We start from the raw sequence: 16632 nt of genomic DNA on the forward strand, positions 1-16632 counted from the left end.
ACATAACCTGTTACACCAAACGTTATAATATAAGTAATTGAATTATTTTTAAAGTTTACAATCACTTTAGTTAAATCAGTCCAACAGCGTTCTTGCTACCAAAAGGAGAGACTTCTGCTCATTAAAAAATCAAAACTGCCTCAGAATCGCCGCCTACACAGACATGCTAGTCTTGATGGATGTCCCTCCACGCTCTCCCTCCTCTCCCCCTTTCTCTCTCTGCTGTATTTTTTAGTCTTCAAGTAGAATCTCCAAAACCATAGAGAAGAGCTGTCGTTTTCTTTTGGATTAGTCAAATCTTGTACCAAACCGAAACGGTCCACTTTCAAACGAGCTCCCTATTTATGTCCTTCTTCTTCCTCGCCATTTAGGTTTCATACACTCCACAAGTTTCAAACTTTGAATTCGAATCAGTCGGCTTCTGGATTTTTGCCTTCTGGGTAGTTCTACTTTCAGCTCCAGAAGAACTTGCACTGAAAAAAGTTACCAGGTTAGTGATTCCTTTCAAAAACTTACCCAATTGGAATTTTTGTTACTGTGTTCAAGAGACAGAAGAAAGGTGAGAACTTTCAGCTGAGATAATGCCCAACTGCACAAGTGTACTGTAATTTTTTATCATTTGCAAAATTACCTTCTGTAACAGAGAAAAGGGTGATGAATTTGACAATGTTTGATGCTTTTTAGGATCGGTAGGCCACTATTTCTATCTAATTTTCATATTCTTTTGTGTTTCAGAATTACCCATTTGAATTTAAAAACAAAATAGCCTGAAAACCCAGAATTATCTCAACAATTAAGGAGAGGGAGCTGAAATTTGACAGCTAAATGAGCTTTAAAGTGTTGTGAAATGTTTAGTATATATTGTTGTGATTTTCTTGTCTGAAATGGTTGATGAGATGAGGCAAAGCACTAAGCTTTTATGTTGTTGAATTTCTTATTCCCATTATACTTTTTATCACTGGTAGGACTATTCTCTAATTAAATTAGTTGATTGGGGTATTTTATTAATTAATTGTTTAAGGAGAGGCTCCTCTCTTTCTTGCAAAGGCACAAACCTGGTGATTTTATTTGATTCTAAAATTTTTGAAGTTGGAATGGAGTTTTCATTGGTGCATAACCTAACTCTTCCTCCCTCCCTCCTTCCCCCCCTCTCTCTCAGAGTTTCTTTCTCTTTGGAAGGATTTGGTTTAGCTTAATTTTCGATATTTGGTGGATTTCAGGGGCTGAGTTGTGCATATACCACACTGTAACTTCAAATGTTCTTATCTTGATTGTTTGCAGCATAAGGATATCTTGGTTCACTTTCAAAGCTTATGCTTGTGGGAACGATGCCTACCTCTACAATGCCCATCCCACGGGTAGCATCTAATTTTGATGAGGTTTCTATGCATCAGAGCTTGCTTTTCTCTGATAGTCTCAAGGTCTTCTTTTGCTTAAATATTACTGTTTTATGTTGTTTTTAGTTTTGCCAGTTGAGTGAAACGAAATCGTTTGGGCTTTTATTATCTTCCCAAAATACTCTTTGGTTTTCCGTATACCTCATTTATAAATATCAGAATTCGGGAGATGTTAGCTTGTTATACTGCAAAAATCCCTTGCAACTGAAGTTGTGTGATTTTCTTTGTGCATTGCATTATTTTTTCAGGATTTGAAGAATTTGAGAAGACAATTGTACTCAGCAGCAGAGTACTTTGAACTGTCATACACAAATGATGACCAGAAACAAATGCAAGTTGTTCGGGTTCCTTGCAGTCAGGGTTTTGTAATGCTAATTCTTTCTATCCTTAGTATCTTTTTTTTTTAATTATACAAAAATCCTCTTGTTGTGCAGAGTGGTAGAAACATTGAAAGATTATGCCATTAAAGCTCTCGTGAATACGGTGGATCATTTGGGTTCTGTTACATATAAGGTTAACGATCTCTTTGATGAAAAGGTGGATGAAGTTTCTGGCACAGAGTTTCGGGTATCTTGCATTGAACAGGTAAGGTAACGGTTGAATTAATGAATTTGTCAACATATGGTAGACATTTATGATTCAGGTTTAATTTTAGAAAGAAATCTTGAACAAGCTTGTCTGATATGTGGTTCTGTTTGAAATGATCGGTGGAAAATGCCTTTTGGGGTCTGTGGTATAAGATAATAAGTCTCCTATGTAGGTTCGTAGGTCAGTTTTCAAAAGTTTTACATGATAATCGTCAGTCAGGAAATCAATTTTTTCGCATCACCTTTTTAAACCATTGTTCCGTAGGTTGATTTGATGGAATTCTGGTGCTACAGAAAGAGTAGTCATTCCTTTTAGGAAAGCCTAAGTCGACTCTTTTCAATTCAATCCGTTAATTTCTAGCTATATTTTTCAGTCCCAATACTCTTTTATGTTTCTTTTAGAGGATAAGGACATGTCAAGAATACATCGATCATGAGGGTCTTTCTCAACAGTCGTCGATTATAGATACTCCTAAATACCACAAGCGGTACATCTTTCCAGGCAAGTACACACCCATCCTCTCAATTTACTTTTTCATACTATACAACACATTTTATATGACTAATTTTTTTTTTTTTTGGAAATACGGAGATATAAATGAACGAAAATTCTCACAACTTAAAATCACTTTCAGTTAGTGAGACCATGCACGGAGGCAGCAGAACTAAATCCAAATACCAAGAATGCAACCTAGATGATGAAGACGAATGGCATCAATTTCGGAATGGTAGGATGCTCTATCTCCCAATCTCCCATCTTGTTTCAGTACGTGTGACTAAGCATGAGTTTAACATATTCTGGTTCTTGTTATAATCTGATTCGATTCCTAAAGCTGTTCGCGCTACAATTAGAGAGACCCCACCATCTACTGTCAGGTAAATATTACTGCCGTATCTTTGCTTGAACCAAGGTGGTGACCCAATTTCCTTTCTCATTAACGATAGTCATGTTTTATGCAGCAAAGGGCGTTCTCCGTCTCCTTCTCCACAACCTCCCCGGCGACCTGGAGTTTTTTCGTTTACGTCTACCATGCCCAAAAAAGAATTAGGTGAGCATGAACCTTGGAATTGTGATATTGACACTGTTGTAGTGAATTGAATATTGATAATCTGGTTTTTGATGATGTTTACTATCAAATCAGACAAGCGAACAGTTTCACCTCATCGATTTCCACTTTTACGGTCTGGATCTCTTGCAAGGAGGCCAACGACCCCAAACAAAAGTCGGTCAACTACCCCGAACTCAAGTAGGCCGACAACTCCAAATCCTGCTAATGCCAGACGACGGGTGAGTGTAAGACTAGGACTACTTTTACAATGTTTACCGAGTGTCAGTTCTTCTGAAATTACGGTTCCCTTTGATGTGATAATCGTAAACTGAGATGTTTATGTATATACAGTACCCTTCGGAGCCTCGGAAGTCAGCTTCAATGCGATTACCTGCTGAAAGAGATAATGGCAGAGAGGTTGAACAATACCCCAGCAAAAGTAAACGGCTACTCAAGGCCTTGCTTAGCCGGCGAAAGTCGAAGAAAGATGACATGTTATACACTTACTTGGATGAATACTAGAAATTGCGAATGGACATTGGAAGCAGAAAATACTGCTTCCAGCTTTCGCTTTCGTACTAGTTTGGTACTGAGGTGCTTTTATAAAAAGTGGGTATAAAAAAAAGCTGAGCTCAAAAAAGTGTTTGGTAAACGCTTAAAAACAGCTTATTTTCACAGTTTTAGGTGAAAAAACTGAAAACGTGAAGCAGCAAAAATGAGTTTATTCTCACAGCACAGCAGAATCAGTTTTTTTTTCAAAGCACATCAATACCAAACCAGCCCTTTGTTTGATTACCTTTTCCTTTCTATAAAGCAATGTGTGTTTTCATATTTATACACAGTACGGTGTATATATCAATATTACTTCCCATTTCAGAAGTTTGCTTGGCAAGAGACCATTCGAAGCTATTATTTCGAGAGGAAATACATTGTCGTTTGATTGCGCCTTGGAAAATCGCCAAATCTGTCCGAAACTTCATAATCAATCATACATTGTAGGATTTTGCAGTATAATGCATTCAATCTACGGATTGTAAATCGATCGATGCATAAATCACATTGAAATGTTGCGTCGAGGATATCGCTGAATGCTATAGGTCGTATGCTAAGTAATCAAACTACAATTCATGCTTTGAATAATTGTGTTACAAATCCTTTCATTGAAAAACTAGCAAAGCTAACTGCTCACAGTTCCAATCCATTTCCAAATTCTTCAATTGTTTTCGTGGCGAGTGTCAACGCATCTAACAAAGCGCTGTATGATGCTCGAAGAAATCTCGGCTCAACAGCCTCAAAGTGCCTGTACATAAGAATAAAACCACCACTGGTTCAGTTGTAGCAGATTTACTGAGTATGATAAAAGTTCAGAAAATTAATTTTATCGAACGGAAATGCTTACACGGAAAGCTTGCAGTTGGAAACTGACATCTGCCTTTTCACCTTGTCTGGTTGCAACTGCAGTAACGTATGGAATCAGATACGAAAACAATCAAACCGATATGAAGTTATGAACTGAGCAAAACGTAGTTTTAACATAAGAAGCATCACCTCCTTATCAACAGCTAATGTTGCATAGACAATGGAAGCACTTTCCTCGGACTCAAAATCTACCTCCAAGTCACTGCACATAGAATTTCATTTTCTTAATGACAATGTTCCTACTGTGCGGGTTAAGGAATTCGCAGAGGCAGATAGATTCCAAACGATGAAAATTGAATCCATGATCTCTGCTTCCCAGAGAAACAGCCCTCGTAAAACGTTTATCAGGCTACCCAACTGTACGTACTCCCATAGTCCTTGATGCATAGTTTTCCCCTTACAGTTTTCCAATTCAAGTTGTTCCAAAAAATATCTAGAGTAATCTCAAAATCCATGCACAATGTTTTTAAACAGGGTTTGCCTCAGCATATCTGGATCTACCTACCTCACCAACAGCCCTAGAACTACTCCCTAACATAGCTTAAAACCTCATCAGCTCCTATGAATAGCTCCAACCAAAATTGGAAAAACTAACACTGAAGCGAAAATATAGCAGCAATTCATCTTTTACAAAAAAATTTGAGATGTATTTCACACTCTGAATGATGAACATCGGTTATTGCATGTATTGTATATTGCAACGAACGAGATGAGTTCGGTTTTAACACGAAAGAGTAAGCTACAGCATATACACACAAGATTAAGACAACAACAAGGGGGAGCACACAGTAGAGAAATCCAATGAAAATACCATAAAACCAACCATATAAGCTACACATACATAAACCCAGAAGCAAAATTATCGAAAAGAAACTAGGAACTCGAAAATCAGAGACTATAAACTGCAATTCGTTCAAACAGATTCTCAAGAAAGCAAATTCATGAGGAATATGCATAGAGATAGAGCTTTTTACAAATCGAAGCAAACCCATATAAAAAAATCAACTAAAGATCTTTACTTTTCGGTTCCTGAGGGATTGAAAGAGGAAAATAATCAAAACCCAGAAAAAAATCCAGGTGAAACTGTTGACTTTAATCACAAAAGTAAAGAGATTTCAACAGAAAAACATGGTGAGAAAAATATACATTGGTATATAAGAGAGGAAGGAGGGAGAGAGAGAGAGAAAGAGAGAGAGAGACCAGCTAAACTCCCACTGGGTTTGGGCATCTGCCATTGTCATGTCAGAAGCTGCTGCAGCCATGGTTCTGTGGAGCTGAGAAGTTGGAGACGATGAGCTGGGCGTCTCACTGGGGTTTATTGGGTTCTAGTCTTCTAGACTAACAAAACGCTGCGTTTCCGGAAAAGCAAAACGAAACGACGTAGAAGAGGAGGGTTTCGTTATTAGTTTTAAAGTGACGGAAGTACCCCAATTTCTTGTGGCGGGAGAAAGGTACGGAAACTGGGTTTTTGGGGTTTTAGACGCGAAAGGCATATATTGCGTATATTCCAGCGGTATATCAGCCATGCTACCATCCTATAAACTCCCACTGCTTTAGAGATGGCATCTTATTCAGCACAACAATAGCATCTCTCTCTCTCTCTCTCTCTCCTACCTTCCTTTCACTCATTTTTGACACCTTCTCATCCAAGCAAACAACAAAATTTTCTCAGATGCATGCAAGGGCAAGGTACGTTATCTCTATAACACCATCATTTGGTTTAACGACATTCAGTATTCAATTTGTAAGAGGTCTTAAATTCAAATTTATGAACGACGGTTATTGATTCTAAAGACGTATGTATCTCGGGTAAGATGATATGTTTGTTTGAGGTAAATTAACCAGCACTTGATGTTGCTGCATGTATATCCTATGAATATTTTTGCTGTTATACGTGTACAATGAAAGATTTTGATAAAACATAACTATTATTTCAATAGTGACCATATGAATTAAGTTGATAAGAGTTTTGTAACGATAGGTTATATGAAACATTCAAAACAATAATGTAGAGGATTTATATTATAGGTAATTATGAGTTATTTAGAGATCTATTGTATTCCTAATAGGTGGATATGAAGAGGCCGCGATCGGAACGAACCACTTCAGGGACAGGAGCGGGATCCGGAGCTACCGGGCGACGAGGATCACAACTGCAGATGGCCCTGCTTTCCAAATTCACGCTTAAAAGTGTGCTAAGCCCCATTGAAAGCATAAGCATACAGTTTTGCGAGAGTAGAAGACTATCTTTATTTCCAGTCATCATGTCTTCTTCATTCTCAGGTACGTGTCTATTATTATTGTGTTAGTATTGACTCTAGTTAATTGTGATTCTATGTGTTAGTTGATAATATAATTCCCCAAATTACCCTTCTGTGTGAGTATAACTTGTGTGAAACAAATTCATCGTCACGCACACTATAATTGCTTGTTCAAACTCCTTTTGATTCATTCAGTCCCGAAGTCTTGTATTTTCATCCCTTAATTTTCATTTGATTTATTCAATCCTAAGGTTGTAAGACTATAGAAAGAGGCAGGAGTGCAAAGATAAAAGAAGGGGAGTGCGAAAATCTCTTCCCTTTCATTTTCTTCAAATTACTAAAAAAAAATATTAAAAAAAAAAAAATTGAACAGTTGAAATTATATAGTAACAGCTGAAACAATCTGTAAAGACTTGTTTGTCTCCAGTATAAATGGATAAAATTATTTTCATATGTTGCAAGTGAATTGAGGATTGGGATCCGCCTAAATATTGGCCCTTGCGATCTCTCTCCGTTCGTGCCTCCGATTGCAACATGTCTGTCATTTCTTGTTAATAAATCCCGGTCTCTGGGAAGAACACATCATACAGCATTCACCAACGCCGATAGAATGAAAAATCGATGAACCCCAGTTGAACAAAACATGGGGGGTTCTTCGATGATCAGCAGCAGCTTATGTGATGGCATGTCCAACTCTTGCTGGTTTTATAGTTCTGAAGGCTCTCCTTGCATTCTCAAATGCCAATGTAAAGAGGCCAAAGAGGTATAAGAGGAAAAGATGTAGCTTTTCGAATACACTGCACATGAACGATACACTTCTCCCTTCTCCGGTACTAGTTCTGATAAGCGAAATTCTTGTAACTATCCACCCTGCAAAAGACACTACATATTAGCACGTAATCACAGATTATATTGACACCTATACAGCAGGCATGCTGCCATTTGGTCCATGGTCTTATACTAGAGAAGGAACATTTCGTTTAGGTTAAGTTAGCTCACCCGAACTTTTTGCAGGCAAATTTGTCCAATCGTGTGGGTCAGTCTTTGCTTCTGTTGCCTTGATCAGCTCCATAAGAGCTTTGTTTACCTGATATGTAGTACAAATTAACATAAGATTTCCTTTCCACCGTCAAGCATCATTGAATCTTATAACGGATGTTCCCATATAATCTCATAACTAATGACAAGCAAAATATACCTCTTCAGTCCTCTCGTGACTCACTAGATGCCCTCCGGGAAGATCTACCATTTTAGCAACAGGATGCAGCTTCTCTGCCAGTCTCCTTGCGTAATATATTTGAGCAATGACATCATGCCTGTCAATTTAATGAATGTCATGATGGTTCTTTGAAGAAATGTGATGTCATGAGATGGAAAATCAAAATTGACAAATTTCACACAAAAACTTGATTTTCGGAGATGATTTGTTTGATAGTCGGAAATGTACATATGAACCGGTGCCTTTCTGTAGGCACACAAATTCCATTCCTACTATATACAACACAGGAAAAAATAGGACATCTGAGATGCACTGCATAGTATGTTGACTGCACCTGCCATGGATGACTGAAACTAGAAATCCTGCTGAGCGGATCAATTCAATCTCCATTCGCATCATTTTATGCGTCCAGCATGCATTTACTTGGCCCTCAAAACCATGGTTAGACTGCATCCCGGTTGCTGATATACCTTTTACATATTCCTGGAGATAGGTTCCAGATCAGAACTTGGATGTTGTACTACAAATTGTATCAAAGCTCAACCATTGCTAGCAATAATGAAACGAAAATCAAAGTAATTCAATAAGTAGTTCCTTTCGGATTTCTTACTTGATACAAAATTTCCCTTCTCGTTTTGGATCCGACATATTCCTCAAGATATCCCTGCGCATTAACACAGTGAAAGTGTGAGAGAGTTGTTCTTCTTTACACAATTCCTAACCGATTTTTCTTTCGCTGATTGTTGATGCAGAGTTAAAAGATAGCAAAACGACAGATCAAGAGCATTGTTAACCTTCGAGTAGTGAGTGTCCAAGTCTACAGCCGCCCTTTGCTCAGGAGTCTTTGCCCTTAAAAAACGGACAGCAATGGATATTGTTTGCCGGTCAAGCTGAAAAATATTGAACATATCAGTGACAACCAACTTCAACTGTAAACTGAAGTACAGTTTCTAGTTCATGGGGGGTGGGAACAACGTTAAAGGTAAATTTGATACAACAATGACATGTTATGTACAAAGCTACAAACCCTTGGTAAACATTCGAAACCTCCTCCGGTCACATTAAGCAAAGCCAACGACAGAATTCTACTGGGCACCATTGCTGCTAATTTGCAAGCTATCATAGCTCCTGTCGCCGTAGTAAAATTCAGTCAGTGCCAAAAGCAAGTATTAACTTAAAACTACTGAATTTCAATGAGCCTCAGTGAAAAGAAAGTAGTAACTCACCCATCGAATGCCCGAAGACATGGGATTCTCTCCAGCCCAAGTGATCCATCAATGCAATTGCATCCTTTGCCATTGTTCTTGTTCTGCAACAAAAAGAAAAATTGACATCATCAGTTCAGCTTCTGATTCCCATATTTTCGGGAAACACACACAAGTAAAACTCTTTACAAATCTTCAATAACAAATCAAACTTTTGCCGAAGTTGGCTAGAGCAGTGTGCCCCATCCTCTGCACCCTAATTTGAATCTCCCCTCCGTAGTTTACATAAATTTGATGTACTTATCCTATCATTTGTCAAAAGAAAAATTAAAATAATCGAACTTTTGCCGACGTTGCGAGAGCAGTGTGCTCCATCCTCTGCACCCTAATTTGAATCTCCCCTCCGTGGTTTACATAAAATTGATGTACTTATCCTATTGTTTGTCAAAAGAAAAATTAAAATAATCGAACTTTTTTCACTAAATTGCACTCAACAAACAACAAATGACTACTCCAATGAAAGATGTAAATTTGAGATTCCAATAAACTTTCTCTTTTTTATTGGCGGGATCCACCACCAAAGATGTAAAAGAATATATATTTAAATTTATATTTCTATTTCTATTTTTCGGCCAAAATTTATATTTCATCTTTCAATTGAAGTATTTTCCGGCCAAATAAAAATGTAAAATACATATTTCAAAACATTTTTCTGCTAAAAGTTGGCATCGGAGGATGCAAAATGCTTTGAAATTAGCTTGAGCTGAAAAAAATTGACTTTTTCAATAAGTGATGAAAACTCACGTATATTCTGATTTTTTGGTGGGGATGGAGCTCCGACCCATGCCCCGGTTATCGAAGGCGCACACCTCGATGCCACCGCCGCTATAACCAGCCTCATTGTCGGAGCAATCGGCGGCTGCCGCCCTCTGGTCATCATTGGGGATAACGGTCCCCGTCAGGCCCTGTATCTGTGGACCCCACGAGTCGTGCGTCCCCGCCAATCCTGTCCATCCATTGCAAAATCCATCAACAACCCAGAAAATTCCGGCCAGAATCCAGTTCGTCAAAAATATTTTAAAAATTAAAATCCGATCAGAAAAAGAAAAAAAAAATTGAATCTTCGAGATGAGCGACCTATGATGAGGAGGACCTTGGTCGGTCCGCGGCCGTACGTTCGGTAGAAGATTTTGATTCCGGCGTTGAGCTTGGCGTCCGCCGCGGCATTCTGCGGCGACGCGACCTCGCAAAACGGCATCGTAATGGGGACGGAAGAGCAAGATAGAATTTCAGAGAGAGAGAGAGAGAGAGAGAGAGAGAGGAGCAGTCTGCGTTTTGTTCAGCTAGCTTGGTGGATGTGGCCGCGTCCTCATAGGATGCGGTTGGCGGGAACACGTGGCGGATAATCAGCGGTTGTTTCGGTGTGTGGGGAATAGTTCGCTGTGCCGAATCGGGTCAAAATCGACAATCTCATCCAACGAGAAGAGAATGGGAAGCATCTAGCATGTAATGTAATAGTTCATTTAATTTAGCAGATTTTAACGAAAAATTTCAAGTACTGTTCATTTTAATGAAAAATCACATTTTTACATTAAAATTTTAATTTTGATACACTTTACTCTTTATTTTGTCTTTATCGTTAAAATTCAAAATTTTCAAGTCATTTTCATTATTTTTCCTTTTAATTTATGCTTAATTACACATATGCCCCTAAAACTCAATTCGTTAAACTCTCTAAACTCGAACGATAAGGAGTAAAGTGAGAAGCAATTTGAGTTATTAAAAAGTTGACGGTTAATGAGACTTGAATTGAGTTTCAAAGATTTAAGTATAATTAATCTAATTCATTAATTGTTATATTTCTTTTGGCACATAGGCATTGTTCAGATTGTTCACATTTTTTCGGTAGAGTAATAACGTTAGTGGATTACACAATTAATTGTTAGAAGAAAAATATGAGTGCGGTTCAAATTCGCAAAGCATAATTATTTTTTTCATCAATGCAGTAATGAGCTTAGGTCCAATTGTGACTTGAATCCACTTGTCAACGAATCATAATTAAATTAATATTTTTTTCGCCCACATATGATTAATTGTTGTTGTAAAGAACAATTCGTGGGGTTCGTTGTCACTTTCTTTTGACAATTTTGTTCGTCTTTTTGATGGGCTCGTTTAATCCGTCGATCTCGGTAATCAAACGTGTAATTAAACCCTAAAAATAAAAAACGTCGAGGAGCAAAAGTAATTAGCCGAATTGTCAACACACATATTCTAGAAGTTTGACTTTACTTGGTTCAGCTATTAAATGTACCCTTTTTTCAAAGGTAAATTTTGCTAACGGTCTGGGCAGGTGGTGGCAGTTCGAAGAAAACTTTGTGAGGACCTTTGAGGATCACACAATGGTATAGGAAAGATCACAATGAATGTCGATTGTGCAAATGCCAGACAACAGAAGCTTTGAACTAAGAAGAAAATATAATTTCAGACGAATATGAATACATGGAAGACCATCATGACTTTGCTACTCTTGAACCTTGGTTCAAACAAAGAAGAAAAACTTTCTCCCCATTTTTCATGTGACCGACTCCACATTCTTCTTTTTCTTTTTTGTAATTGTTGTCCAATCAAATTATGCCACCTAACATTTTAATTAATAAAGGGATAATATATAACTTCTTTTTATACCATATGTTTGACATCGTTATTTCTTTCAAAATTCACTATAAATTCATAAGACATCTTAAAAATATTTTGTAAAGTATTATGAACACATAAACACTTAAAATTTCACCTTATAACATCAAATTCACTAAAATACTAAAGCAAAAATTTGTATGTTATATGTTAAATAACCTAATTAAAATAATATACCCATATTATCAAATACAAGTATGTTTTTATTTTTATTTTTAATAAGCACTTATTTATTTGATATATAATAAATTTACTTAAACCCTCTAAGGCTCCATCTAGGCGCAAATGGGTAGGTTCCAGGCCATCGCCTGATTAGAGCCTAACATATATTGATTAGCACCACGTTAGAATCCTAAATCAGGCACTGTCGGTCTAGTCGGAGCCTTCCGTAGAGCAAAGGAACAGTGTTTGGCTTGTCTGTTTGTTTTGAATGGGTGTCATTTTTGGATAACAAGTGGTTGGATTGGATGGAAAATCATGGCAGGTTAAAAAGTAGTTGATGCAACGTTGGATGGTCAGTTTGAGCGTCGGATAGCGATAAGGTCGGCTGTCGGTCATCGTTCCTGTCCAACAAAATAATATCCCACATTTATCATGTGGAAAGGAAGATTTGGTGGTTAGTGGTTACGTGTGCGTAGTATATTGCATGCTTAAGTTCTGGATAATTACATGTTATGTACAAAAAATACATGTTCTTATACTTACAAACGGAACCTTGAATGCAAGGGAGAATGTTTTTATCGAACAATGAACTAAGCTACAAATCCCTTATTGTATTTACAAGATTATCAAATCTAAAAACAAATTGAATCGTACTTAAGACGTTCCGTATACAAATCTCTTCAAACATGACTAATTGCCATCCAATAAAGGGAAACCATGGGCCATTTTCTTCTCCAATATGAGTTTTGCTCACGTCCCGAACGAATTCAAGAACATATTTAATGAAATTCTGACCGTCAGTAGGAATGGTTGACCCATATCAATTGAATTTTAGAAAAATACTCATACAAATTACTATTTGTTTCTACCATACCATCTAGTATTGTCATTGTTACGAATAAAGTTGCATTGTAATGCGGATTAATTTAATATAGATTAATATAGATCAATCTACAATAGTATCATCATATTCCTTTTCTATACTTAATAGCATGGCGATACATTTATACAAAACTTCTCCTCCGCGCGCATGCAATGGAGACGTAGACAGTCAAGTGAAATCCAATCCACGAAATAAGAGGCAAGCAAAGCACGAAGAATAGTTTAAACGGTTGGAAACAACCACCCCATTGTCCATCCGAGGAGCAAACCCGCCCCGGCAAGACCCAATCCCACCGCGAATGCAACAACGCCCGTGTTAATTTCGTAGCTTCGTCTGCTGCCCCGTTTTCCGGCCCTGCACTTGCCCTTCTTCGAGTGCCTGCCTCTGTAAGGGGACCATGGTGGGTCTTTGTTGTCGAGCTGCAGGCAGAAGTCCTCGAGCTGCAGCAATTGCAACCACTGCTTGTAAGCAAGGAGTTGTGAGGCCTGCTTGAAAAACAGGGTGATTATGTGCTCCTTCTCTGTATAGGCTTGCTTTGCTGCTTTCTCTGCGTTCCTCGCTCGCGTTTGAGAGTGACACAAAGCTTCCAATAGCTCGGCTTTTGTTCGTTCGTCTTCTACATCGTTTTGGGTTTCAACCTCATCCCTGCTGAAACAGATTTACCAATTGAGATCACTGAATTTCCAAATGTTACTAAATGAATGAAAAGCATCATGAATGAAAAATATCAAGGCTCGCGGAGATAAATAAGGAAGGGAAGTGATTTTCGCACTCCCCTTTTCTCCCCGTGCCCTCCTCCTTTTTCTCTAGCCTTTAGATCGAATAAATCAAAGAATCAAGTAACATAAACAACGGGATGACAGCAGAAGGAGATAACGGGAGTGTGAAAACCACCACCCAGAAAGAAACATGGCATATTACTCTACTTATGGGGGAAACAGGCAGACATTTGTAATGAACCGATAATCGAGCATAATTTCGCTAAGTTAACACCTTCGTCCCTTTTCCTTCTCCTCAATCTAGAGCTTCAGTTGATGAAATCTCCACACACAGAGGAAAAATATGATAACATGAAGGAAGCTAATAGACCATTTGCACGTTGATCCTCGACCCGCATGAAACTTAAGACATAAAGTTCTTTCGTTGTTTTTGAAATTTATTTATGCTGCATGAATACCAGATGATAGTGGCCAGCTGCCAAAATAACTATAAGGTAAAAGATACAAACCTTCCAGGACTGCCTGACTCATGTGTTGAGTAAGTTGAAGTAAAGCTCGCCCATGTATAAGTGTCCATATTGGAGAAACCCATTTCAGCCATCTGATCCATAGCTGAATTAGGATCGAAAGCTGAGGGGCCCTTCCTACGATGCTTAATCTGTGGCCGCGGGAGATCACAATTCTCGATATGTTCAAGTGACTTCTGAGCAACCAAGGAAGACAACTCATCTTGACCTGCAGAGCGCCACCATGGTTCATTTTTCTCGGTTCCCACCCACTGGGATTCCAAACTGGAAGACATTTTCTTGGGTTCCCCAGAGCTCAAGCAGTTCGACGAATCCAATTCCATGAGATGATCATCTGAGTACCTAAACTCGCCCGGGTCCTTTTTCTTAGGAGCTTGTGGATCATTCCCAATTCCAGCCTTGAGCTCATGCATTCCCTTATTCTGGTCACTTCTTGTACGAGTGACAGAAACCTCATGCGGCCGCTCCACAAAAGAATTAGCACTATTCTTTATATCATTTTGAGTACTCAAAACCCCGTTGCACTGATAATAGTCGCTTATAATGGGAGTTCTATGAACAAATCCGGAATTCAAAACTTCAAGTTCAGCCTCCAGAACTTTTAGCTGTTCGTAAGTAAACTCCTCCTGAGGCCCACAGTTGGGTTCCAGGTTCAACCACCACTTGGTGTTGGGTGCTAGTTCAGGACTTGGGTTACAAGGCATGCAATCTGGTTTGATGTTCTCAGGTGCAATATCAGATTCTGCTTTTGAGGAAGATGACGACGAGTAGGAAGAAACTCTTGGAGCGCTCCTCGCGTCTTCTTGGACAAAACAACAGTTTGCTCTACAATGCCATGCAGTCTGTGCTCCTGATTCTGCCATAACTTGTCTATCTGTAATCAATTTTACAACGAAAAAGTACATTCGGTGAGGCAGGAATTCGAAAGCTTTTAACTTGTCTAACGCAGAAAGGCAGGAACATATAAAGCAGAAACAAAGACGCAAATTCAGACGATCTTACATAGAGGTGCAACAAAATTAGCAATACAACCTCGTAGAGACATGGAGGACACAAATGATTGATGCTTTCGACATAATTTCAAGACTCAAACTAGTAGTACAACTACAAGTAAAACCAAAACAAACATCAAGTCAATTATATTCAGTGTTTTAACTTTTAACTGGAAATCTAAGCACTCGTGGTCGTGGGCATGGCAACATTGGCTAGAGCCTAGAGGCTATGCACCTTAATTCGAGTCCCCCTACCGCAATTTAGATTAGTTTAAAGTAGAATATCGCTCGTAAAAATTAGGAATCTAAAATCAAACCAGATGCTTTTCGTTACAGTAAACAATATCAGGATCTTTTCGTTAAAGTTCCATTATATAATTGCATAATCTACGATAATTTAGTACACACACTGAAGACCTAATCAAAATTGACATATACCAAGCTAGTTCATGCTAATATATTCTGTAAGTGGAAATTGGTCTCGGATTCATACAGAAACGTCAATTTTTTTATAAAAAGATAGAAAATTTACACAAACAGAGCAAAACCCAACTCAAATCACTCCACAAAATTGAAAAAAAATCAAACAGCAACTAGAAAATCCCAGTCAAAAAACCACAGATTGAGCAATAAAGCATTGAACTTTCATCTGAAAACTTTGAAAACAAAGAGAAAAATACCTTAAAAAGGAGATGGGAATACAGGGTTTGACATACGTTTTCTGAGATCCGGAAAAGAAGATGCAGACGACAGAGAGACCTCCTCCACCTCCTTTCTTGCGTCCTACATCACCGTCGCTTGCTTGCTAGCTATAATATTGCAAGTCGGTAATATCCGTTTACAACTTGTGTACAAAAAAATACCAGACTTTGAGACTTTGCGATTTCTTTTTGGGCTGAATGGAGTAGTACGTTGTACTGAAGAGGGTTGTACCGCGATGTGGAAAATGTACCAGGTCCTAATTTTGGTGGGAAATTACACGTTCGTTGCCTCGTTGGTGGGAAATTGACTTAGTTATCGTTATCCTTACATTTTGTGTCAATTACACAATCTCACGTAATTAAAAATTAATATTTAATATTATATAATTAGCACGAGATGTTATGTAGTGATGCTTATACCGTCACCAACACATTCTGTGTCACTCATAATTGCTACGTAAAGCCATCACTGGTGACTCAATGATTGATGATGAATTTTAGATCCGTAGTTCACACGTCACGTGTTGGTTCGATTTCTGATGCTGGTGAATAGCACGATGGTGGCCAGAGAAGATTGAAACGCCTTTGTGACTCTTCTTGGTCTTCGAAATAATAGACTATCGTGACAAAGACACTAGTTGATTTTTTATTTAAAGAAAAGAATAATTGCTATGTAAAAGGAAACTAACATTTAATAGTGTATAATTGACACGAAATGATATGTAACTGTTACCAATGACATGCACGTTTCTCTGCATCCCTTTCTTGAAAGTTTGGGATGTATTTTAGCAAATTGGTAATTTACACATGGGGCCAA

The 16632-nt window shown here is 38.2% G+C and overlaps 4 protein-coding genes and 1 long non-coding RNA gene across 8 annotated transcripts; 2 read left to right on the forward strand and 3 right to left on the reverse strand.

Moving 5' to 3' along the window:
- The first annotated feature begins 77 nt into the window (after positions 1–77).
- LOC126627779 (protein ABIL2-like) lies at positions 78–3912 on the forward strand. 2 transcript variants are annotated; one of them, XM_050297333.1, is made up of 11 exons: positions 78–490; positions 736–837; positions 1282–1421; positions 1646–1728; positions 1832–1982; positions 2387–2490; positions 2624–2712; positions 2818–2860; positions 2945–3033; positions 3127–3272; positions 3385–3912. In XM_050297333.1, exons 3-11 carry the CDS (start codon positions 1314–1316, stop codon positions 3553–3555), a joined length of 984 nt encoding a protein of 327 aa, XP_050153290.1. In that variant the 5' UTR covers positions 78–490; positions 736–837; positions 1282–1313; the 3' UTR covers positions 3556–3912. The 2 variants fall into 2 exon arrangements, with proteins under 2 accessions (XP_050153290.1, XP_050153289.1); XM_050297332.1 differs by lacking the exon at positions 736–837.
- A 76-nt stretch (positions 3913–3988) lies between these two features.
- LOC126627780 (uncharacterized) lies at positions 3989–5819 on the reverse strand. Its single transcript, XM_050297334.1, has 4 exons — positions 5653–5819; positions 4582–4654; positions 4433–4488; positions 3989–4333 (listed from the first exon to the last, which is right to left on the reverse strand). The coding sequence occupies exons 1-4, from the start codon at positions 5712–5714 to the stop codon at positions 4219–4221; spliced, it is 306 nt and encodes a 101-aa protein (XP_050153291.1). The 5' UTR covers positions 5715–5819; the 3' UTR covers positions 3989–4218.
- Positions 5820–5952: 133 nt separating this feature from the next.
- On the forward strand, positions 5953–9040 carry LOC126627783 (uncharacterized). Its single transcript, XR_007625134.1, has 3 exons — positions 5953–6141; positions 6522–6735; positions 8685–9040. It is a non-coding gene; the product is annotated as an uncharacterized LOC126627783 (long non-coding RNA).
- Positions 7064–10484, reverse strand: LOC126627774 (uncharacterized). Its single transcript, XM_050297325.1, has 10 exons — positions 10275–10484; positions 9942–10143; positions 9159–9241; positions 8960–9060; positions 8727–8822; positions 8543–8596; positions 8267–8415; positions 7912–8029; positions 7713–7800; positions 7064–7583 (listed from the first exon to the last, which is right to left on the reverse strand). Exons 1-10 carry the CDS (start codon positions 10393–10395, stop codon positions 7387–7389), a joined length of 1209 nt encoding a protein of 402 aa, XP_050153282.1. The 5' UTR covers positions 10396–10484; the 3' UTR covers positions 7064–7386.
- Positions 10485–12902: 2418 nt separating this feature from the next.
- LOC126629982 (uncharacterized) lies at positions 12903–16186 on the reverse strand. 3 transcript variants are annotated; one of them, XM_050300154.1, is made up of 3 exons: positions 15831–16186; positions 14105–14996; positions 12903–13524 (listed from the first exon to the last, which is right to left on the reverse strand). In XM_050300154.1, exons 2-3 carry the CDS (start codon positions 14983–14985, stop codon positions 13098–13100), a joined length of 1308 nt encoding a protein of 435 aa, XP_050156111.1. In that variant the 5' UTR covers positions 14986–14996; positions 15831–16186; the 3' UTR covers positions 12903–13097. The 3 variants fall into 3 exon arrangements, with proteins under 3 accessions (XP_050156111.1, XP_050156110.1, XP_050156112.1); XM_050300153.1 differs by having other exon boundaries at positions 15795–16184; XM_050300155.1 differs by having other exon boundaries at positions 12903–13521; positions 15795–16180.
- Between the last annotated feature and the right edge of the window lie 446 nt (positions 16187–16632).

This window comes from Malus sylvestris, chromosome 7 (assembly GCF_916048215.2).
Source record: "Malus sylvestris chromosome 7, drMalSylv7.2, whole genome shotgun sequence".
NCBI lineage: Eukaryota > Viridiplantae > Streptophyta > Magnoliopsida > Rosales > Rosaceae > Malus > Malus sylvestris.